This window comes from Humulus lupulus, chromosome 2, assembly GCF_963169125.1.
Source record: "Humulus lupulus chromosome 2, drHumLupu1.1, whole genome shotgun sequence".
NCBI lineage: Eukaryota > Viridiplantae > Streptophyta > Magnoliopsida > Rosales > Cannabaceae > Humulus > Humulus lupulus.
Genome location: NC_084794.1, coordinates 90033867 through 90059060, shown reverse-complemented (window position 1 = coordinate 90059060; position 25194 = coordinate 90033867). Strand labels below are relative to the sequence as shown.

Below are 25194 nucleotides of genomic sequence, written 5' to 3'. Positions count from 1 at the left end.
CTGCCAAACAGCATGCTCCTCGGGCTGACAATCCTTCGACCAGCCCTTCACCCGAAAGCACATCCCACCCAGAAATCCAAATAGAAGCCCAACTTCGGGACGTCCTTCGACCAGAAGTCGAATGGTACGTTGCACCTCCTAGCAATATTACAGGTAGGATGGTAACGAATTACCTTAAGAAGTACGGACTTCCTAAGGTAACCATAATCAAACCCTCCATCGACCAGCGGGCAAACCTTCCTGGGGGCGCCTTCAGCGCCTGGTCGAGATATCATATTGAGGCAGGGGAAACCTTGCCTCTTCATCCGTTTTTTTAGGGGGTGGCCAAATATTTCGAGGTCGCTCCCTTTCAAATAACACCAAACGGGTATAGAGTGCTTTTTGCTCTCTATATCCTGTACAGTCATAAGAAGTGGCCCGTCCCGACGCCACACGAGATCAACTATCTATTTGATCTCAAGTCCAACCCCAATCACAACAACAAGGGGTTCTTTCATTTTTACCACCAGGAATCTGCTCGCACCTTCCTGAGTGAGATCACCCATAAGTCCAATGTGGGAAAGTACTTCCAGGAGTACTTTTTAACAATAGACCTGATCGCCAACAATCTGGCCTTCACAGAAGGAGGTAAATCATTTATTCCTTGGTCGTTCAATTTCCTTTAGCTTTTCTGCACATCCCTTAAAACTTTTATGCCATTCAGGTCCATGGCACCGACCAGCTCCTACTCCAGAGATGGAGATACGAGCAACATCTTTGGCCAGCATGACCAACATAGAAAAAAGCGTCAAAGAGCTGGTCATAGAGGCCAATCTAAGGCTGGTCGGCCTTTTGGCACCTCACCAGGATGTGAAGGAATCAACAGCAGGGAGTGCCACTGGTGGAGAAGTCCCCAAGCAACACCAAGATGTGTCACAACCCCCGAAGAGGTGGACAACGGAAGTGACCATCAGGGAGCCCTCCAGCGCCCCACGAACAGCCGCTGCTCTGGCTCCTTCAGGAATGGGCAAAAAGAAGGTTTCTGAACATCCCGAGCCTATTCTTGAGTCTTCAGATGAGAACGGTACTGACTTCTCACTCTGAGACAGCTTTCCCATTCCCTGTCATTTATTTGACGGGGACGACAACTTTAAATACACGCCTAATTTAAATTCAGACTTCTTCAAGCTAGGGAGTGAGTGTAGCAGTAGTACAGTAAATAATGTAGTGACCAGTAGTTGTAGCTCGGGTATTTTACATATAATTTCTTTACTTTCATTTCTTTGATTTAGCCAACACTTATAATTATATTGCCTGATTGTTCGTATGTTTCCTTTGTCTGCCAAGAGAGCTTTCGACCTGTACACAAATCCTACCACCGCCACTCCTGCGAGCAGGAAAAAATCGAACTGGTGCCAGCCAGGAGAAGGCTGCAGTGACCCATCTGCAAAGAGGGCTCGAACGAAAGACCCTCTTGCAACAACTCCTACCAAAGAGGCAACTCCCCCTCTAGGGCCTACTAACCAGACTCCTCCAGCAACCACCAACCAGAATCCTCCAGCTTCTGCCAACCCAAGTCTTGCTACCCAACCAGATAAAACTCTGTTCGAAGCGATCTTGAACTCCGCTTGCACTTTGGCCAGTGACAGGCTGAAGAAACTGTCTAGACACCGGCGTAGTTTGGAATCCTTTAGCAACGCTCCTACCAAGCCGGTCGACCAGCTCCTCAGCCGCGGGCTGAACGAACTACTCACTGTAAGCTGCTGCTTCCATTATGGTTTGATTATTTATCTCTCCAATAGATACTAACAACCTTTTTACTTTTATTTTCTGATCGCAGGGGATTCTGCCGTGAGCACCAGTTGGTCGCCAAGCAGGCTGAAGAGATCAAGGCGGCTGAGGAGAGGCTGGTCGAGCAGCACAAGGTGGTTGAGGCCAAGCATGCTAAAGAGTTGCGAGCAGCTGAGGCTAAGATCGCCAAGCTTGAGGAGGAATTAAAGAAGAAGGGGGAATCTGTTGCCAAAATTACTGCCTCCAAAGATAAGTATAAGGAAGCCTCGCTAATAAACTACCGAGAAGCCCACAAACTTCAATCGGAGTTGGAGATCAGCCGCAAGGAGGTTGCTGACCTTGAGGAGGCCAACACGTGCAACCTAGAGAAGTACGAAGGAGCAACGTATGCTTCTACATGTTCTGGAAAAGCAATACCAAGGCTGACTTTACTTATCTACCTGACCCAATAAGGGAGGCTGAGTTGGCGAGGTGTGTTGTCCATCTGGAAGAGGAAGATAAGGCTCAAGAATCCCCCGAGATATCCCTGGAAACACGCATTGAGGGTGTCAACGAAGATGCTGGGGCCACAGTCGACCAGCAGCCTCAAGAGCCTCAGCATAATCCTTTGGCTGCTTCATAATTTTATCTGCTTTTATTTTAATTTTAACTTGTAGTTTAAGACACACGAACTACAATTTGTAATGTCAATACAATTTATATTTTTATTGTTGCGCGGGCAGCTTTTCTTTTTAACAAACAAATACATCCGAGCAGAAACTGCTCGTGAAGTAAAGGATTTCTCTTTTGATATTATAAAATTTTTATTATAGCATTTGTTCGCATGACCGAACTTAGCATAGCACTTTGGTTTGATTTAACAAAATTTAAACATAATTTTGAAAAATACTCTAAGTATCGTAGCATGTTTTCACTTATTTTTCTCGTGTGTTTACATACCTGTTGATATGCTTTGCTTACTAAATACCTTATATGCCCCCCAAGTGATCGAGGAGCTTTAGGTCCTCGATCACTTGCCTTGACCAAGACCTGTTCGAACATCACTGCTCGTAATAGAGATTTAAAATGATTATATAGCAAAACAACACACGTAATGAGCAAATACTTGTAATAAATACAATAATTGGCAAGATTGACTGGCTGCGCACAGTCCCTTTTATTTCTCATAATAGATGGATAATCGTGTCTGTACGAGTGATCAAAAATATGATCTTACACTTATAAACGATCAGTCACAAGATTGACTAACCCTTGTTCATAAACTTGTAAAAAGTAAAATTAATACAGGCCAATTCTTTAAGAAGAATTGTTTATTGATAGTACTTGCGCATGTGTTCTCCATTCCAATAGCGAGGAATAAGATCTCCATTTAAGCGAGCAAGTTTATAAGTGCCTGGATGGAGGACTTCTTCGATTTGGTATGGTCCTTCCCAGTTAAGTCCAAGTACTCCAGCAACTTGATCACGGGTGTTAAGGAAAACCCTTCTAAGTACTAGATCTCCCACATTAAATTTTCTTTCACATACTTTAGAGTTGAAATACCGGGCGACCTTTTGTTGGTAAGCTGCTACTCTGAGTTGGGCTTGCTCGCACCTTTCATCAACCAAATCCAAAGATTCCATTAATAACTGGCTATTAGTGTCTTGAGCGTATGCCATCCGTCAATGTGATGGCGGATCTAATTCAACAGGCACCATAGCCTCATATCCATAAGCCAAGGAAAATGGAGTATGACCTGTTGCTGTTCGATGCGACTTTCTATACGACTAGAGGACTTCAGGCAACTGCTTTGGCCATGCCCCTTTTGCTTCTTCGATCCTTTTCTTCAAAGTATCCTTTAGTGTCTTGTTGACAACCTCGACTTGTCTGTTTTCCTACAGATGAGCTACTGAAGAAAAGCTTTTGATAATTTCATGTCGTTCGCAAAAATCCGTGAACATATCACTATCAAACTATGTGCCGTTGTCTGAGACAATTTTTCTTGGCAATCCATAGCGACACACTATGTTCTTGACCACAAAATCCAGCACTTTCTTGGTCGTTATGGTTGTAAGTGGCTCAGCTTCGGCCCACTTCGTGAAGTAATCAACAGCCACCACGGCGTATTTGACGCCACCCTTTCTTGTGGGAAAATGCTCGATTAAGTCTATTCCCCATACTGCGAATAGCCACAGACCTTGCATCTGCTTTAGCTCATTAGGGGTCACTCATGGAATCTTGGAGAATCTTTGGCACTTGTCGCATTTTCAAACAAAGTCCAACGAGTCTTCATTCATTGTTGGCCAGAAGTACCCTTGCCTTAGGATCTTTTTCGATAAACTCTGCCCCCCAGCGTGATCTCCGCAGAAACATTCATGGACCTCTCGCATTAACTTTGTGGCCTTTTCCTTTGAGACATGCCTTAGGAGTGGCATTGAGTACCCCCTTTGGTACAAAATTCCGTCGACCAGGATAAACCGAGGAGCCTGCCTCTGAAGGGTCCTTGCTTTGTTTCTGTCCGTCGGCAACACTCCATGCGCCAAGTACTCAATGAAAGGTGTGATCCATGTATCTGCTACCTGACTTACTAGAGAGGTTTCTTCTACTCTGATGCTTGGTGCGGACAGTCGTTCAACAAGCACTATATTCAGCGTGTCGGCATCCTTTGCACTCACTAATTTGGCCAAGGCATCAGCGTTTGAGTTCTGGTCACGAGGTACTTGCTGGAGAGTATATCTTTCAAACTGTGCCAACAAATCCTTTGCTTTGTTCAAGTAAGCAACCATCTTCAGATCCCTGGCTTGATATTCTCCAGTAATTTGATTAACCACCAACTGGGAGTCGCTATAGATTTAAAGTGACTTTATATTAATGTCCCTGGCTAATCGTAAACCTGCGAATAGTGCTTCATACTCGGCTTCGTTATTAGATGCTGTGAAGTTGAATCTAATTGTGCAGTGGAATCGATGTCCTTCAGGCGTTACCAAAATCACCCCGGCTTTAGCGTGATGTTCGTTAGAAAAGCCGTCTGTAAACAAATTCCAAGAGAGAGTTTGGTTTTGAGGCTCGAGCTCTTTTTTCTGTTCACTGTCTGGAAGTCCAGTGAGCTCTGCGATAAAGTCGGTAAGAGCTTGCCCTTTTACTGATGCTCGCGGTAAGTAAGAAATTTCAAACTACCCAAGTTCGACTGCCCATTTCAATAATCGACTAGTAGCTTCTGGCTTCTGCAAAACTTGCCGTAGGGGCTGGTCGGTTAGTACTGTGATGGGGTGAGCTTGAAAGTATGGCCGCAGCTTTCTGGAGGCTAAGATTAAGCAGTAGGCTAATTTTTCAATGGATGGATACCTTAGCTCTGCTCCTATTAGCCTTTTGCTTACATAATATATGACTTTTTGCAAATTTTCCTCCTCTCTTACCAAGACAGCACTAGCAGCATATTATGTGACTGCCAAATAGATGAACAAAGTTTCTTTTTCAACCGGCTTTGATAGGAACGGTGGCTGCGACATATGAGACTTCAGAGCTTGGAAAGCCTGCTCGCACTCCTCCGTCCACTCAAATTTTTTATTGCCCCTAAGTAGATTAAAAAATGGGACGCACTTGTCTGTCGATTTGGAGATAAATCTACTTAGAGCGGCGATTCTCCCGATTAAACTTTGAACATCTTTTATCTTTGTTGGTGATTTCATATCGACCAGGGCCTTGATTTTTTTGGGATTAGATTCAACTCCTCATGAGTTCACAATAAATCCCAAAAATTTCTCTGATCCAACTCTGAAGGAACACTTAAGGGGATTCAGCTTCATCTGATATTTGTTCAAGACGTTGAAGCACTCTTGCAGGTCCCCTACGTGTTCTTCTGCCTTTTTTGACTTAACCAGCATGTCATCAACATATACTTCCATGTTTGTACCGATCAGCTCTTTAAACATGTGATTGACTAGTCGCTGGTAAGTCGCACCAGCGTTTTTCAAACCGAAGTGCATTACTTTGTAATAGTAAAGCCATGTATCGATCTAAAAGCAAGTGTGATCCTCATTAGGTGGGTGCATGCTGATCTGATTGTACCCAGAGTATGCATCCATGAATGATAGGATCTTGTGCCTAGAAGTGGCATCGACCAGCTGGTCGATCCTTGGGAGTGGGAAACAATCTTTTGGGCAGGCTTTATTAAGGTCTGTGAAATCCACGCATGTTCTTCATTTGCCATTTGGCTTGGGGACTAGTACGGGATTAGAGACCCACGATGGATAAAACGCTACCCTGATGAATCCGTTCTCCTTTAGCTTCTCGACTTCTTCCTTTAGAGCCTTCGATCTGTCCTTGTCGAGCAGCCTTCTTTTCTGTTGCACTGGAGGAAAGCTTTTATCTATGTTCAGGACATGGTTGATAACTGCTGGGTCAATCCCAACCATGTCTTTATGCGAGCAGGCAAAAACTTCCTGGTTTTTCGTCAAAAATTCCACCAGCTTTTGCTTTATTGCTGTCTCTAAGTTTTTACTGACTTTCACAACCCTGGTCGGATCTGCCTCATCGAGTTGGACCTCTTCAAGGTCTTCGATTGGTCCTAATTCTTCATCAAAATCCCCAAAGCGAGGATCTAAATCCCTATCCTCCTTTGGGCAACACCCTATTTGGTGACGTGCTCACCTAATCGGGCTGTGTTTCATCGGCCAGCTGTAACTCTTTTCTGGCGACTTCCCTTGATCCACCTCTCTTTGCCTTGGTAATCAAAGAATTATAGCATTCCCTCACTCCTCATTAGTTTCCCAACACGCATCCTACCTGTAACGACCCGAATTTGCTAATAGGGCTTAGGGCCTTGATTAGTGTGTCGGGAGGGCAATAAATGATTTAATATGTTAATATGTGGATTTGTGTGAATATGTGTTAATGATGCATGTTAAGTTGAGTTAAATGTGCATGTGGGCCCCGTCTGGATATTAGGGGTATAAATGTGATAAAAGCTATATATATGTGATATGACTGTGCAGCATGATCCGAGACAGTCCTAGGGAGCGGTTAGCCGGAAAGTCACAACAGGGTTGAGATTCAGACTTGGGGCGAGTCGAGAGGTAATTTGGGTACTAGGTGTTAGGAAAAATTGTTTTGTCTCAATGGAAATTGATAATAATATTACAACTCTATGCAATATATTACAAATAAATAATGATTGATTGAATAAGATTACAACTCTATAACTGAAAATACAAATAAACTAAAGAACAAGAAGAAGAGAAGAAGAATAGAATGGTGAAAATACAACTCAAAGCAAAATGTTACAAGTAAAGTAAAATGTTTGAAATAAAGAAAAGAAGATTACAACTCAAAACAAGAAATACAAATAAACAAAAGAGAAGAATATGAAGATGAAGAGAAATAGTATATAAAGAAAGAACAAACAAACTAAATAGAAGCAACTCTCACTCACACTACCAAAGTGAAAAGTGTTGGGGATCACCAACTTGAACAAGGTTTGAAACCTTTGTCCAAAAGCTTATTTCCCCCTAACTCAAGCACTAAGGGATCTTTCACAGATTATAGGAAATGCTTTCTGGAATTATCAAGCCTCAAGGTGTTTCTAGCCAAGTGCTCTAATGGATAGAAATGTTGTGTCTTTCAAGTGAGCTATAGGCTCCTATTTATAGAGTTTAGAGACACCTTTTGAATTTCAAATTCCACCAACCCCCATGGCTGTTACCAATGTTTAATTGGATTAATATGGAATTAAAAGTGAGATTTGGGAGTTATTTGGGTTTTTGAGTCGTTCAACAAAGATTGAAAAAACTGAAAAATTGGTCAGTTTTGGCCTGTGGCCGCGGCCAGAGACATTAGTGGCCACGGCCACTGGTCTCTGACCCACAGGCCGCGGCCACTGACCAATTTCAGCACAAAAAATGTGTTGTTTTTCCAAACGGTTCCAAACCCTCCCAAATGATTTTGTAACTCACAAAACACATTATTGGGGTTTAAATCATATCTCTAACAGCCATATCACATATGGCTTTATGAAATTCATCTCAATATTGTGTAACAACAAATTTACACAATAAAGGGTAATATTTGGAAGTTACAAATTTGTAACACCAAATATGTTACATTATTTGGATATATCTTATATATCTAAATATTGTAACTCTATATTATATGTTACAATATGTGACACACTTTGTCACATTTATTTAATCTAAAACATTATATTATAATATAATATAATATTACATTATATTATAAAATAATATAACACTAGGTGTTATGGGATTATCGGGTTATGAAAATAAATATTTGGGGATATATTTAAGGATAGAATGTCTAGGAGGGAATATTGGGGAAATTTACCATTTTGCCCTCGGGGACGTTTTGGTACCCCGAGCCTTGAGGTAACCACATAGACTTAAGTTGAATAAAACAAACTTTAGAATTATACAGAATACTCAGGAAACCGACTCACTCATTCTCTCTAAACAAGTGGATATCTTCTCTTTGGAGGCCTAAGGGGAAACTTGGAGAAATTAGCTAGAAGTTAGAGGAATTCAGCTGGGAAACCTTGGAAGCTAGGAGCTTGGGGATTAAGGTTCAACTTCAGAGATTTAACTCAGCAAAGGTAAGCTCTAATCATGGGAATTAAGCTTTAATTTCTACTGTGTTTTTAGGATATGCATGTGATTGGAATTTGATCTGTTTTTGGGTATTTTAGCTGAGTTTAGGAGCAGGTTTTTGATGGGTTTTGATGTTAATACTGAGCTGGAAAGTTTGTGTTGATTGCCTGGGATTGTTAGCTAAGTTTTGGGTGAATTGGCTTGAGGAAAATATAGAAAAATGATGAAGATTTCTGGGTTTGGAGAGGGGGGCCGCGGCCCTAGGATGGGCATGCCGCGGCCCGTGTGCGCGTGCGGCCATGGGAGGCCGAGAAGTCTCATGCGCGCCGCGGCCCGTGTGTGTTGCAGGGAGGTGCTAGCCTCTGTTTTGAGGATAGCCGCGGCGCTTGAGGGTGGGGTCGCGACTCTTAGAGCTAGTTTGTGTTTTTAAGGGTGTTTAGGTTTGGGAACTCAATGGTTAAGGCTCGGGATGGATTTTATCACCCGGATTGATAGAATTCAAGGTCCTGGAGGTTAGAGTTATGACTCGAAGTTATTTAATGGATAAGAACGTGATAGATGGATATGGTTATTGTGTTGTGACTAGGGTTTCGGCGAGGCTCAAGTTAGAGGACTGTGCTCAGGACATCGGTGCTCGGTGAGCTTGGGACTCAGGTAAGAAAACTCTTGTTCCCATAGAGCTTGTGTGCAGGGCTGAGCCCAATGTGCTTGAATTGCAGGGCATAGCCCCTTTAATTGTATTTGTTAGTATTCTATACTTGTTTATTATGCTATGAGTGCAATTATGTGAATGGTCGGCAAGAGCCGGGAACGGTGTAGGCTGAGGTCGGCAGGGGCCGGGAACGACAAAGGGCCGGGAACGGCGTTAGGCACGTTGAGTGCAAGGCCGAGTACGGCAAGGGGCCGGGAGCAGCGTTGAGCATGTGGAGTACAAGTTGCCAGGGCGAGTCCCTAAAGGATACCTGGGATATCCTCACGGTATGGACTGCGAACCCAGGGCCTGGTAAAGCACCTGGGACGGCTAGGCCGTATGTGTTAGCCTATTGATGGCCAGTTTGTATACTTGGTGTATGTTTTGCATAAGTTATCTGTTTGTGGGTTTTCTTGCTGGGCTTCGGCTCACAGATGCTCTGTGGTGCAGGTAAGGGCAAGGAGAAAGCCAACCAACCATGAGTGTAGAAGGCATGAAGCGGCGTGTACATGTTTGGCCGGCCTGGCTGCCACAGCCAATGGATTTTGGGAGACGTTTGTAAATAAACCTAGATTTTGTCGTTTAGTCGACTTGGTTCAATTTATATGTTGTAAATATTTCTAAATTGTATCTTGGGATCCCATGTGTTAAACTTTTATTATTTTCAATGAAATGGAATTATTTCTAAAGTTTTTCCTCTGTTTATGGCTTAATTACACTATTTGACCTAAAACCTCGATTAGCGAGTTGAATGCACGTTTTTAAACTCACTTAGTAACGGCTCTAAGTGTAACGACCCAACTACTCTAGACTTTTGGACCATTAACGAAAACTATACATAAACACTAATCCTTAATAAAACTTACAAGTGAAAATACCATAACTTTATTAAGAAACTTGTAAAAATAAAAGTTAAACTTACATAAAATTCAAGTTAGGATATGGGATCCCATTGTTTTAAAATCAAAACATGACATAATTAAAAAGAGATTTACATAACAAAATGCGGAAAAATACATGTAAAAACCATAAGAAACAAAACTACATCCTCGAATCGAAACGCTTGGCTCTTGAATCCATTTCGCCTCAATACACATTCTCCAAGCTTCCAAGAACCTTTCCCCCCACTAAGACTATTTTCCTGCACATATAAACAAAAAGGAATGAGCCTAATGCCCAGCAAGGAAAATCTAACACATAGTTCATATACATAAATTTCATAAGAAACATAAAAACATAACATAACACTTATATCATACACATACTATAATGGTCATTATTACTTGGGGTCCCATAGACTAAACAAGTCATATGCCCATTAGATTAGTGGGGTCCTACTAGCTAAGCAGGTCATATGCCCATAATCTATTTGGGGCTTGTTAGTCATATGGGTCATATGCGCAAGCCTACATACATACATAACATAACACATTTCATAACATAAAAACATAAGATAACATATAAAACATATAACATATGAATTCTATCCTATTTTCCTTACCAAAATTACCAGGATATGAGGACAGAGTTGGGACTTTGGAACACTCCTAAAAACCATTTATGAAAGGGTGAGTCTATTGAAGAAAAAGAGATGAAAGAGATGAAGGAACTATACTTTTAAAAATATACTTACCAGAACCTTTTGCTCAAGAACTTAGATTTCCTAACCAAAATAAGAATAAGGTTAGAATGAGTAGAAGACTATGAGAACTTTTAAAGAAAAAGTACAAAAACGAACTAGAGTTTGGGATACCTTGAAGACTTATAAGACCAATCTAAACCTTGAACCGAAATGCTATAAAATCTTACTTCCCAAGTGTTTTGATAAGCTTATGATGATCAAGCTTATGATTCCCCACCCAAGTGTTTACACTCTCACACTCACTTAGCAACTTGCAGCCTCTGAACTTAGAGTAAAAGATGAATAATGGCTGGGTACTAGGTCCTATTTATAGAGTTTAGGAATGAAAGGATCTTAATTTAACTTGAATAAAAATAATGGCTTTTTAAGTGAAAATAATTTGAATTATCGTTTAGCAGAGGCTGAAGACTCGTTCAGAAAGGTGCTGGACTTATCAAGAGGTTAAAGGGTTGAATGGAAAATGATTTCAAAAACATTCAAAATAGGCTGAGAGGGGCGATATATCGCCCCCTGTAGGCGATATATCGCCTGGGCCAGTATGCCCGAGGCAGTCGTGCATCGTTTCGTGTTTTTTGTATCTTTGTGCTGCGATATATCGCCCCCTATAGCTGCGATATATCGGCATGCGCTGATTATTTAAACACGAAATTACACATTTTTAGCTTCATTTGAATGAAGTAAACAGCCTTGACTAAGCCCTCTAACGTTTTCAAAGCTGCTGACTGACCTTAGAGTATTCAAATTTTAACTTAATAAATTAATCCTCAAAATACTTAATCATTATTAAGCCCATACATAACATGTGCTTAAAATCCTATTGGTTCTTATCTAAACCTTATAGTATAATAAATATTATCCTCAATATCAGTCATATTAATCGAACCTTAGGTTAAAATTAAAATTCTTAAACTATAGGTTATACTTAGAAAATCTACAAGTACTACTATGAGTGTCCAAATAAATCCAGGTCTGAACCAAAAATCCACAGTCATAAAGATAATACTATAATTACTATAATACTACTATCTAACTTAGCTAAGTAAAGTTCTTGGACTCTACACTAAGGAAGTAGGGCGTTACACTACCACTACGTCAGTTGGGAATTTCATGGCGAGGTGCCAAACCAAGGTTACAGCTTGTAGGTCGACCAGAATAGGTCTTCCAATTACAGCATTGTATTTGGAAGGACAATCAACTACTATAAAAGTAGTGAGTAATGTCGTGTTCGCAGGCGCAGTTTCTGCTGTAACTGGAAGCCTGATTGACCCTGTTGGCGCGAGCCCTTCGCCAGAAAAACCATAAATGGTTTGGTTGCATGGCTCTAGGTCCTTCACAGATAACTTCATTCTCTGTAGAGAAGACTTGTACAAGATATTTACTGAGCTCCCTGTGTCCACTAACACCCTCTTAACCATCATGTTGGCTATCTAGACGTCCACAACCAAAGGTTCTGAATGAGGGAAACGGACATGTTGTGCGTCAAGCTCAGAGAAAGTTATTAATTCTTCCTCTGTTCGAGCTTTTTTGGGCAATCGCTCCTCCACATTCAGCATCTCGATATCCTGGTCGTGGTGTAAGGTCTGAGCGTATCGCTCCCTTGCCTTCCCACTATCTCTTGCGAGGTGTGGGCCGCCACAGATGGTTAGCAATGTACCTGCCACAGGAGCCGGCTGTAAAGGTGGCGAGCGTTAGAGTACAGGCGCCTGCTCGTTGCCTCCTTGAGCTTCTCGCTGAGAACCTCCCGTGGCTCGTACGTATCTCCTCAGGTGTCCTTGTCTGATAAGGAAATCAATCTCATCTTTCAGCTGGTTACACTCATTAGTGTCATGACCATAGTCGTTGTGAAAACGACAAAATTTCGTTGTATCCCTCTTGGAGATATCTTTCCTTATTGGCGCTGGTCACTTGTAAGGGACACTGGAGCTGGTTGCCTGATAAACCTCCGCTCTGCTCTCGACAAGGGTCGTGTAGTTGGTGAACCTTGGCTCGTACCTGTTGCCTTTAGGGCACTTATTTTCGGACGTCGATGACTCATTGTTTGCCCTTTTTCCACTGTTTTTACCATTCTCGTTACCTTTGCCGTTGCCATTAGGTTTATCTGACCCATTGGTGGCTTTAGCGGGATCTCCTTTTTGTCCCTTGTCTTTCACAGGTGATTTCCCCTCATTGGCAATCGCATCCTCGATTAATGTATCGATCTACTTGATCAAGAAACTCCTGGGTACTTTTCACCCCATTCTTTCTTAAGTTGTTCCAGATGGGAGAATGGCGCCTTACTCCAGCAGTAAGGGCCATCATTTTCCCTTTATCGCCAATTGTTTTAGCCCCAGCAGCTGCTCACATCGCTGGACATATTCCTTTAAGAATTCTCCCTCCTTCTAACGTATCTCGACCAGCTGGTTGGCTTCAGTCGGGTGAACACGACTAGCATAGAAGTGCCCGTAGAATTTCTTCACGAACATTTCCCATGATACTATGCTAGTATGAGGGAATTTAAAAAACCACTCCTGAGTAGTGTCACATAGGGTGGCTGGAAAGATCCTACAGCGAGCATCATCTGACACCTTCTGGATGTCCATTTGTATCTCGAACTTATTCACGTGAGATACTAGGTCCCCATATCCATCGGAATTGGGTAGTACTGGCATCTTGAATTTTTTGGGGGTTTCCGCCATAGCTATTCTTTGTATGAACAGAGTGCCTCTTCTCCGATCATACTCGATGTGGGATGTCTGGCTCCCTACCAGCTCCTGGACAACCTGGTTTAATGCATCAATCTGGGCCTGTACGGCGTCTGGGATCGCTGGGGCGACTGGTGCCGGAGGAGCATAATCATCATGTCTTTCACGCCTGTCATTGAGCACATCCCTTAGGTCATCATCTCTGCGCCTTTGCTCATTAGCACCCAACCGATCAAAGACGTTAGGCTGCCCCCCAGCGTTTTGGCTCGCAGGCCTATTTTCTCTTGGTGGGGGATTCTTTTCTCCACCTCTTTCTTCTTGCCCTCGACCAGCATTTCTTCTGCCGGAGTCAGCTTCATTATAGTCATGGCCGTCTCTGAAATGCGATCGACTATGGCACGACCGACTGGTCGCACTGTTCCCACCTCTAGCTAGCACCTCCCGAGCGTTAGGGGGAGGCCTGCGTTGGTCGGTGGGTCCCCGGGCATTATTATGCCGTGGGGGTCCCCTGACCGCAAAGCCTGACTCGGCGTGCCTTCTGTTAGCAGAAGGATGTTGCCCCCTGCTCGGTGGATTTGGCTCATCAGCCATTGGGCGTCTAGGGCTTCGGGGAGGCTGCCCGCCCCTATTCTATCTTTGACACTGGGGATTATCTCGACCAGCGCAGATGGCTGCTGCTCAGGATCCTTAATTGGGATATCCTGTTGAGTAACAGGTGGTTGCTCCGGCCTTTGAGGGCTCGCCGGCTGAAGTGGAGGACTCGGGTTTGGGGCCCGTTGTGGTGGTGCACTTGGTGGCTGATCTGGTTGAGAAGTCAGCGCAGCTTGCCCCCGGGCCAACTGAATGGCTGCTTCTAGGGCGGCAGTGGCATCTCTCTGCGGGCGGTCCATGTCTGCCTACCACTCATTCAGTTCTTGGCGCTGACATTCAATTTCCCTCTATTGCAATGCCAACGTCTCAGCCACATTCTCTTGATTGGCCCTTAGATTGGCCAACTCCTCTTGCAACACACTCAGTGTTGTCCTCAGGGTTTTAGAATCCATTTCTTCCTCTTCAAAATCCAACTGTGGCTCATCTTCAGCCACTTTTGGTGGAGGAGGCTGGGTGGATGCAGCGCCAGAAGTCTGCCCCGTCTTCTTGGATGTCTTAGCCATTTTATCTTCTTGAAGTCTAGAATTAGTCTCTCAATGAAAGCATCAAAATGTTGACTCTCAAATTATTCAACGACACGGAGTCAGATAAACGATATAAAATGGGATGAAAACAAGAAGAAATTCAAATGGAAAAGTAAACGACACAAACGATTTATAGTGGTTCGGCCCCGATTGGATGGTAATGACCTACGTCCACTTAGTGTTCTTATTGATGTTGAATCTCAATACTGTGATCAATGAACTAGGGTTCACGAGTTTCACAAGCCTTGGGAAGATTACAACTTCGATGAATAATCACACCTTATTCTTCTCTCAGAGTACAAAGATCATAAGTTCAAAAGTCCCTTCCTTGAGCCCTTTGATTCTTATTTATAGGCTCAAGAAGATTACATGGGCCGATGAGCCTCAATTATCATTAAGATTCACGTATATAGTTAATAAAGGAAATTACAATTAATGCAAATATTATAAGATTGCACTTAAAAAATGAAGTAAATGAAAGTATGCGACCAGACTGGTCGCACCTAAGCGTAATGCTTGATAAATCAATGACTTTCTGGTCGATGGTCGAACATGATTCTTTCACTTAAAATCGTCGTGTGCCCGCCACGTGTAGGTCAAACTTATCACGTCACTAGGAGCCATTTTTGGGTAAACATTGAGAAATTAAAAACTTCCTTGTACCTTCTTCTTTGGCCTTGTACTTGCTCTCTAAGGCATCCCAAATCTCCTTTGTCAATTTGGTTTCGGTATAGAGGTCATAGAGCCTACCGAATAGGGCGTTGAGGATATGACCCCTACATAAGAGATTATCTTCCTCCTTCTTGGTTCTAGCCTTCTTCACCTCTGGAGTGTCCTTGTCGGTTGGCTCTAGGAGAGGCTTTAAGGTGGACTCAAGGATGTAGGCAATCTTGAGTGTGGTAAAGAGGAATCTCACCTTCTCTTACCACCTAGTGAAATTGGATCCATCAAACCTATCCAACCTCACTAGGTCTTAGTTCATGATCTTGATGGTCTCTCCTTCCAATGAAACAAACAAGGAATAAGATTTTGATTGTTAGAGAATATATATATATATTTCAATGGAATATATAGAAACCAAAATACAACTCTAACCAAGAAATACAAAAGGACAATAGGATTGATAAAATAAAGTTACAACTCTAATGCACAAAATACAAGTAAAATAGATATATGAAGAAGTAAAAGAGAAGGAGATTACAAACTCAAGACAATAACAATACAAATAAAATAAGAACAAAGAAGAGAAATAGAATGAAATAAGAATAATAGAAAATACGAAGAATACTTTAGCACTCACAACACCTCAAGTGAAGAGTAGTGGGGATTCCTAGACTTGAACAAGGTTCGAAACCTTTGTCCAAAAGTTTATTTCCCTTATTCTCTTAGCACTAAGGGACTCTCAAGTTTATAAATAACTCTCTGAAATTATCAAGCATTTTGTTTTTTAGCCAAGTGCTAAAATGGATGAAAAACTCATATTCACAAGTTACCAAATGATCTCTATTTATAGAATTTAGAGACACCTTTTGAATTTCAAATTCCACCAACCATCTTGACTGTTACCAATGTTAAATTGGGTGTTTATGGAATTAGATGGAAGATTTGGGAGTTACTTGAGGTGTTCCAAATGTTCAAATTGTTGAAAAATGCAAAATTGAATTTGGTTGTCAGTGCCCCACGTCGCGACCTGGGACACTCTAGGCTGCGACCTGGAGCATTTTGTAACTTCCCAATTTTGCACTTTTCCACAAAAACGTTCCAACTCTTTCCCTATTGATTTTGTAACCTCCATAAACCTAATGGTAGCTAAAATCATATCTCAAACAGCCATATAACATAATGGTTCTTGAAATCAATTTAGAAATGTGTAACTCTCATTTTACACATTATTGAGTGATTTTTTGGAAGTTACAAATGGATATTGATTTTGCAATATATGTAACTCCCAAAAGTATGTTACAAATATGGACACATACATATGTCCCACTTATTTGTAACTCTCAATTTGTGTTACAAAGTGTGACAACCTCATTTTGTCACATTATTTTAATCCAACATTATATTATAATAAATAATATCACAGTTTCACTAAAATATCTACCATCCATAGTAGTATCTTTCACATGTGAAATTGATGCATTACTAGCTTCTTTGGACTTGATTGACAATTGTTTTTTTTTTTCTTCAGTTTCTACTGTAAAGTGGGCAATTTTTAAAATTCAAGTACACCATTAATTAGATGCATGTATACAAACAAGTTGTCATCACTTTCTATTATCATTCCTTTGCTTGTTTCCATTTTAGCAGCAAATGAGATTTTCAATGAAATCAAACATGGATCCAAGTTAAGCTCCTCGTATATTACCTTTTGTAATTCCATGTAGTTGATGTCTTTCTTCGCCAAAACTATTTTCACTTGATGATCAACGTACTTGTTATTATCTGTCCACTTTCTATTGTAAACAATGTACCCTATTGTTTTATCCATCTATAAGAAAATAAAACAAATAGTACATTATTATAAATTTTCATTATTAAAAAAATTTAGAAGTTCAAAGATAACAAAAATTGAAAAATTCAAAGACAATTGTGAACATAAAAATAAACAAGTTGTTTATTGTTTGATGACAAAGTTGACAAACTAGTTTAGTCTTTAATTATTTTATTAACAAATTTGTGAAGAATGAGTTTAAAATTTGAGCAATTATTCACACGAAATTGTAAAACAAAACATAGTTTAATCTTTAAGCATTTATTCAACGAAATTGTAAAAAATAAGATTAATCTTTAAGAAAATTGTAAACATTTATATTCATTGGTAAACATTTTTTTCCAACCAAAATGTAAACAACAAGTTTACTTTTTAATTTTTTTTCCAATAAAGCTATAAACAATGAATTTACAATTTACACACATGAAAAAAATTATTCTCTATGTTTAATATGAACAACTCTTGTATTAAAAAAATCAAGAAGAAAATGAGCTTCTACGAAATATAAGAAAAATAAGACATTCTATGAATCTATGGATGAATCTTTGTAAATAATATTATATGAAAAAAGAAATTGAATGTGCAAGAGAAAATAAGGTCATGAAAGAGTTTCTGCAACAAAAAAAATTTGTAAAAACAACTGAGAAAATAGATAGATATTTGAGAACATTGATAGAATCAATGAGAAATAATTTGGGAAGAATACACTCTGTACCTTTTAAAAAATAAGTGAGATAAGTAGCCAAGTTATTCCTCAACTTTTTCGTGTCATTGAAGCGATTTTTATGCTTGTGTTTTCAGTTCGTGTTTCCTCTATGGGAAGAAAATTGATTTTGCTTGGGAAGAAGACACTAAATGGGTAATTTGGTAAAATAGTAAGCAAAAAGAGGTAATTTTGTGTAATATTTTCCAATGCAGCTAAGACCATCTCCAATGTGAGATGTAAAAATTATGCTAGATTTAGAACAAAAAGTCAATAGATGACATATATAGCACAATTTTTACAATTGTGCTCCAATGGACATAGATGTAAAATTGATGCAAATATTTTTACAACTAATGCTAATAATAAATACGATACCAAAAATAATCAGCAATGGCAAAATAATAAATAAAAAAGTGAATATGTATTGGTGATCTAAATTTGGATCATGCTACATTGAGTTTATATCATTATAGTTTCTTAATCTTTTTGAAAAGTATCACTTAGGTCCCAAAATTTTATTTTGTATCACTTAAGTACACAAACTTAATAAATGTGTTTACATAGGTCCTTTCTATTGGGAAATGATTTACAGAATGCACAACGAAAACAATCTATGTCTTGGTTGATCACAGAAAAATTAACTGGGTCATAAATCGCCATCTGTTGGGTCATAAATCATTTTTTGCTATGCCTTCTAAAAATTACTTTTTAACAAAATTGACTTATATGATATACATTTGCAAGTTTGGGGACTTAAGTGATACAAAATAAAATTTGGAGACTTAAGTGATACTTTTAAAAAAGATTAGAGACTTTTACTAATATAAACCCTACTATATTTTGATTTAAATTTAGATAAACTTTTAAGTGATAAATTTGACATAACTTTTACTACACGTTTGGAAAAGTTTTTTTTTTTTTTTTGAAGTGTGCTATATTTTAGTAATTCATCTCATATTTCCATATCAAATGGAGATGTTGTAATAGTGTGCATTAGATACTAAAAAGGACATTCGTGTCTTTAGCCCAAATAATTCCTCTTGCTACTTTCGTAGTGGGCCCACACTACCAAGATTCACGTTGCGGCATGAACAGATGCACATGAGGAAATTATGTGAGATATAAAAGTTTTTCCTTTCTTTTCATATGGACATTTTAATATTTTTATTAATTTATGGCCTTTTCCTAATTTAAGTTAATTGTATGGAAAAATATTTCCATATTTTAATTTTTTTTGTGAAATAAAGTCATATTTTATTTATTAATTTAGTATTTAAGGATTTTTGTTATTTTTTTTGAGTGTTTTTGTCAATACATTCCATTTTCAATTTTTTTTAATTGTGTATATATATTTTATATTTTTTGTTTTAAAAAAAAAAATATTATTTTATATTTTAAAAAACTTGATGGACTATTCATATATAATGTAATATATATAGATGAAACGTAACTAGCTCAACCTTATTGGATCTAATGATTTTATTTGGGTTTCATCAATAATGGACAATTTCATCTCCCTTAAAGGAATCTATAAATTATTATGTATATATGGGGGAATTTTCCTATATGGGCTTCACTTTAAGCCTTACTGGTAAGGCTTTCAGTGTTTACAACCTGTGAACAGTTTTCGGCGCGATTTTTTTTATGACCGTGTATATTGTAGCTATTTAGAGCATCCTGCAAATTTTCAGAAAATTCTGAATAGTTTACAGTACCAAAAACTAGGTTCGAATATGTTGTTGCACGTGTGACTAATTTTTTTTATGCGCGTGGAAAACAACATGTTTGAACCTAATTTTCGATACTGTAAACTATTCGGAATTTTCTGAAAATTTGCAGGTTGCTCTAAATAACTACAATATACACGGTCATAAAAAAACATCGCACCGAAAACTGTTCACGGGTCGAGAAATACTGAAAGCCTTACCGATAGGACTTAAAGTGAAACCCTTATAGAAGAATTGTCCTATATATACATCATTGTTTTATCAAACTAAATATATTTATATATACATTATGATTATGAAATAAAATATAAACAAGCAAAGATCAACTATTTTTTATAAATTGGAAATTATAAGGTTACTTTTTGATGTTGTCTTTATTATACTTATAATTGTTTTAGGTTACTTAATTTTATGGTGTTTGGAAAGTACCAAGTTACTTTTTATTGTTGTATTTATTACTGTTGTTGTATTTATTACTTTTATATATTCTAAAGTACCATATTACTTTTTGTTGTTGTCTTTATCATGCTTGGAATTGTCCAATATTATTTTCATAGTGTCCAAAAAGTGTTAAGTTACTTTTTGTTGTTATCTTTATTATTTTATAGATTACAAAATAGTAAGTTACTCTTTGTTGTTATCTGTATTACTTTTATAAATTGTAAGAACACTAGATTTCTTGTTGTTGTTGTGTTTGTTATTGTTATAATTATTCAAAGTTACTTTTATGGCATTGAAATTACTATGTTGCTTTTATTTGTTGTTATCGTTATTACTTTTATCTATGGCAAATTACTAAGTTACTTAATTTTGTTTTTTTTTTGTTGTCTTACTTTTAATAGTCTAGTTATGAAATAAATAGGGGTATTTGCGGCGAAAATACCTAAGTTGTTGGTTTTATAACACTTAAATACCTAACTCTTGTTTTTTGCGGTAAAAATACCTTCCGTCAACAATCATTGGCATCTGTTGGTACCTGACCGTCAAGTGTCATGTAGAGGTAAATCTGGCGATTTGTAATTGGTCCACGTAATTTTAAATATTACAGGTCACCTAAATCCTTTTTTTAAAAAAAGTTTATGATATAATAAATTAAAACTAATAAATAAAATTAAAAACTAATATAACTATAAACTTAACCATCTGAATTAAAAACTTAACCATCTGAATAAAAAACTTAAAAATTATAAACCCCATCCTTCGTGCACAATTTGAAGAAAATGAAGGTCTAGGGCATAAAAATTTGAATGTGACCATGGAACAATGGAGCTGCAATTTTCGGCCATCGAAAGCAGTCGTCATCAAGACTTCTTGGACCAACGATAATCCTGGAAGAAGATTCAAGTGCTGCCATAAGTATCGGGTGTGGTTAATTTGTAGTTTTTTTTTTTGAAAATTTTGGGTTTGTTCATCTCTTCTTGAATTCTACTGGTTTGATGATTTCTTATGTTTACAGAGTAATGGTGGTTGTGGGTCGGGTGTGGTTAATTTGTAGTTTTTTTTTTTAAATTTTGGGTTTGTTCATCTCTTCTTAACTTCTACTGGTTTGATGATTTCTTGTGTTTACAGAGTAATGGTGGTTGTGGGTATTTCTCCTGGTTAGACCCTCATATGTGTGCCCGAAGCAAGGTGGTCATACCTGGGTTGTTGAGAAAAATTAAACAGTTGGAGGATGAACTTGTTTCTGGAAACACACATGCCGATTGGAGCACACAGCAAGCTTTGAGTGATCAATCTGTGGGAGAGGATATGATTTTTGTATCTGATGCTGATTGCAAGGATGGAGTACAGCATGAAGATGAAGTTAGGGTGGTAAAAAGTAATAAAAAATTATGGGTTGTAGCCATTGTAGTAGTTTTAATACGTATCAACAAATGGTTTTAAGTTATGGGATATCATTGTAATGTTTTGTTGTAAATTATGATCCAATTTGTTGGACCCTTTTGTAAGTGTTATTTGTTTAAATTGAATTTGATGGTTTATTTTTAATCTGGTGGTTTTATGTTTTATATTTGTATTGTGCAATTCCTAAAGTAAAAAAATAAACAAGTGTACTTCATTAAGATGCAATACCAGAGTAAGAACCAAAACCAGATAGTATTGACATCAAGTTTAAAGGTCATGTTGTCCATAACTAGCAAACAAACTAAGATCTAATGCCTATTTGGTTTACATCAAGTGCAAAGGCCATGTTGCCCATAGCTATCAAAAACATAAGATCTAGTGAAGTCAAGTATTTACAAAAACATCAAAAGTCCCTAACTAGACATAAATTAGTTCATTCTCTATCTTCAAAAGCTTTGTCAAAAGTGTGAACATTCTTCTAGCAGGTTGTCTAGGCATGTTATGTGGACCTAGTCGAAGGACCACCTTGCTGAGAAAGGTCATGTTGTCTGGCTCGCGTTTTGGGACCCCCTTGCTGAGAAAAGCTTTGTTTTTGCTTTGTCAATCGTTCTTTTCTTTTCTTTGTTGCTTCAGTGGGATTTGCAGCCGGTGGCCTACCCCTTTTCTTTTTAGCAGGAACCTAACAAATAAAAAATTCATGGAGTTAATTTGGTGTAATCTTTCATCAATGCATTACCTGAGCATTTGTTATAATAATGCATTACCTGAGCATTTGTTGGGTTGGGGCATGTTTTGCTTGTGTGGCCTGGCTGTTTGCACTTTTTGCACAAGTGGATCTGACCAAACCTTCGAGTTTTTGTTGAACTTGGGGGTGGTTCATCAGACTCTCTTCTTCTGACCTTTTTTGGTCTCCCTGACAGATTAGTTTCAAAAGGTGGGTATATAGGGTGCAAACCAGTCTCTGGCCACTGCTCTGGGCTTGGCATAGGGTATATGATTCCTGCATAAGCTTTCAAAAATGCCTCTTTTTTATAACATTCATGGATATAGTCCATTATCTCTGCCCCACTTGTCCATATGGCAGCCAGTGCGTGACCACACGGGATACCAGTGAGTTGAAATCTTCGGCAACTGCAAGTCCTTTTTTGCAAATCAACATCAAATGACTCATTATTTGGGCAGTCAACTTGAAATTGATAAGTTGCAGCCCTAGTAGTCAGACAATTCTTGGCAATACTCTTGTTCTTCTCCACTACTTGCAATATTCTTTTCCCCACGGGATGTATCCACTTCTTCAGACTTTCCCTCTTATTGAAAAACCGACTCATTAGCCAATAACGAATCTTTTCTAGCAAAGTAATTATCGGCTTGTCTCTAGCATCAACTATTGCAGCATTAAAAGATTCACAAAGGTTGTTTAACAACATATCACATTTCACCATTTCACTAAAATGTGACCTAGACCACTCGGATGGAGTCCTTAGTGCCAACCAGTTGTAAGCATTTTCACTAGTTTCCCTTAACTCTCTCATCCTCTTTTGAAACTCTGGAATAGTGGTTGCCTTTGCTGCTGCCCATAGTTGTTGTTTCAATAACAAACCTGGGTGGTCTTTCTTGAAGTTGGAATGCAAGTGCCTAACACAATTTCTCACCTCTGCACCCTCAAAAACAGAAGCAATAGCATTCTCCAACCTTTTCTGCCTATCGCTCATCATAGCAAGCTGAGAAGGCCTGTCAATATCTAGATCTTCCTTCAACAATTCTAAAAACCAAGACCAAGTGTTAGTGTTTTCTTTCTCACAAACTGCATAAGCAATAGGATACATTGAGTTTGTTGCATCTATTCCTACTGCAGCCAAAAGCAATCCTTTACAATACCCTTTGAGGAAGCACCATCAAGACCAATGAGTGGTCTACAGCCAGATCTGAAACCTTCCTTACAAGCTTTTAAGCAGATATATACCCTCTCAAATATCCTTTTTCCTTCTACCATATTTGATTTGATGATGGCAGTGCTACCTGGGTTTGTAGCCAATATCATTTTGCAGTAGTCTTCCAAGATAGCATACTGCTCAGAGACACTACCTTCAAGCAATATTTTTGCTCTGGCCTTTGCCCTGTAGAATACCCAATTAGAAACATGTGAGTACTTGGTTTTAGTTGTCATCTCTCTAAAAGTCTTATACTTCATATCTGGATTGATTCTAAATTGCTCTAAAAAATACTTAGACAACCAGGGAGCATTGGCATGACTATTATTAAGGACCAAACCACAGTTGTGGTTATCTACTAAAGTTTGCACTTTGAAAGTAGTGTTGTCAGCTCTTGAAACACTTGCATACAACAACCAAGGACATTGTTTAACTTTGCATTTGACCCTAATTCTTCTCATGTCATTGCTTACATATTTAAACTCTCTATTACTTTCAATAAAGTACTCTTTAATAGCAGTCCTCAGTAGTTTTGCAGTCCCAAATTCCATTCCCAATACAAATTTGAAATCCTTAAAGTTGGACCTAGGGTTGTAATGTATTTTTGACTTCCTAGGCCCAACCTCTTCACCAACACTTCCAAGACTTTGTAAGTCTTCTTCAGTGTCCACCCCATCTGATTCATCTCCCTGAACACCTTGGCTGCACAAATTTGTCACACTGCCCCACCATTTAGTTGGATCAGATGGCCTACCCATCTCTTTTTCTGCCTCAACCTCTTGCTCATACTCCTCATCGTTTAACTCAAAGTCTTCCTCTTGCAAGCACCCTCTTGACTGCCTCTGATTAGAACTTTCAGGCATCTCATGTCTTGCATCATTCACTTCATCTGGCAGGACCTCCTCATTTTGTGTGTCAGCTTGAGGTATGGGTGCATCATCCCCAGCATCCATTTCACAGCTGCTTCCTCACTATCCGAAGCAAAATGGGCATAAAAATCATCCTCATTCCCATTCCATTGTTCTGCCTCATCATCATCACCATACTCATCATCATCACCATACTCAGTTTTCTCACTATCTGATGACAGTTCCACTACAGGTATACCCACCACATCAGGCACCACATCAGTATCGGATGGTAATTCCTCAATCACACATCTCCTTAATATTTCAGGGGGAGGGTCAGGTATATGGGGTACTGCAGTGGGGTCTTCCTTCCATTCCAAACCAAATGTAGCCTCAGGTAGGACCAAATACACTTCAACCTCTGAAATTCTCTTGACATCCAGTTCATTAAGTATTTCTGAAGCTTCCTTAGGCCCAACAACCATCTTCCCAGCATTAAGATGCTTCCCATGTGGCTTATATAGAAACCCGAAAGGCATAGAATAACCTAATTTGCTAGCAATATCCTCTAGCACAAGCCTGCTGAATTTTCTCTTCGAAACATTGCCAAAATAGTCTATTTGCCCTTTCTCATATCTTTTATTACCAAAGGGCGTGAACCAATGCCCCCTATGATGCAATTTGACTGTAAACTTCTCACAATTTTCACTTGTGTAAATTAAAGTACAATATACACCAAAACAGCAGTACACAGGGGAAGCAAACCAAGTCAAAAGTAGTACTAGTGAATAAAATAGTCAACAAAGAATCAGATGCACTATTTTACTCCACAAAAAATGTCAAAACCCCAAAATGGTCACATAGAGATTCCCACAAAAATCCATACGTATGGACCCCACTGTATAATCTAAAATATGCTTTAAAGCATCTCCACCAACTAGAACCCCAACAAACTTGATATAAAAAATGTAAAAAAATTAACTCATTTATAACCCCCAAAACCGAACCCCCAAAACACAACCCCCAAAACACCGACAAAAAATTTGAAATGGGTTCTAGCAAACTTACCGTACGCTGGTGGTGGGTCGTTAGGTCCCCTACGTTTC

At 39.0% G+C, this 25194-nt stretch overlaps 1 protein-coding gene across 1 annotated transcript; it reads right to left on the bottom strand.

Annotated features, from left to right (window-relative positions):
- Nucleotides 1–21808: 21808 nt before the first annotated feature.
- LOC133814506 (uncharacterized) lies at nucleotides 21809–24103 on the bottom strand. The gene is made up of 3 exons (XM_062247455.1): nucleotides 23188–24103; nucleotides 22074–23113; nucleotides 21809–21988 (listed from the first exon to the last, which is right to left on the bottom strand). Exons 1-3 carry the CDS (start codon nucleotides 24101–24103, stop codon nucleotides 21809–21811), a joined length of 2136 nt encoding a protein of 711 aa, XP_062103439.1.
- Between the last annotated feature and the right edge of the window lie 1091 nt (nucleotides 24104–25194).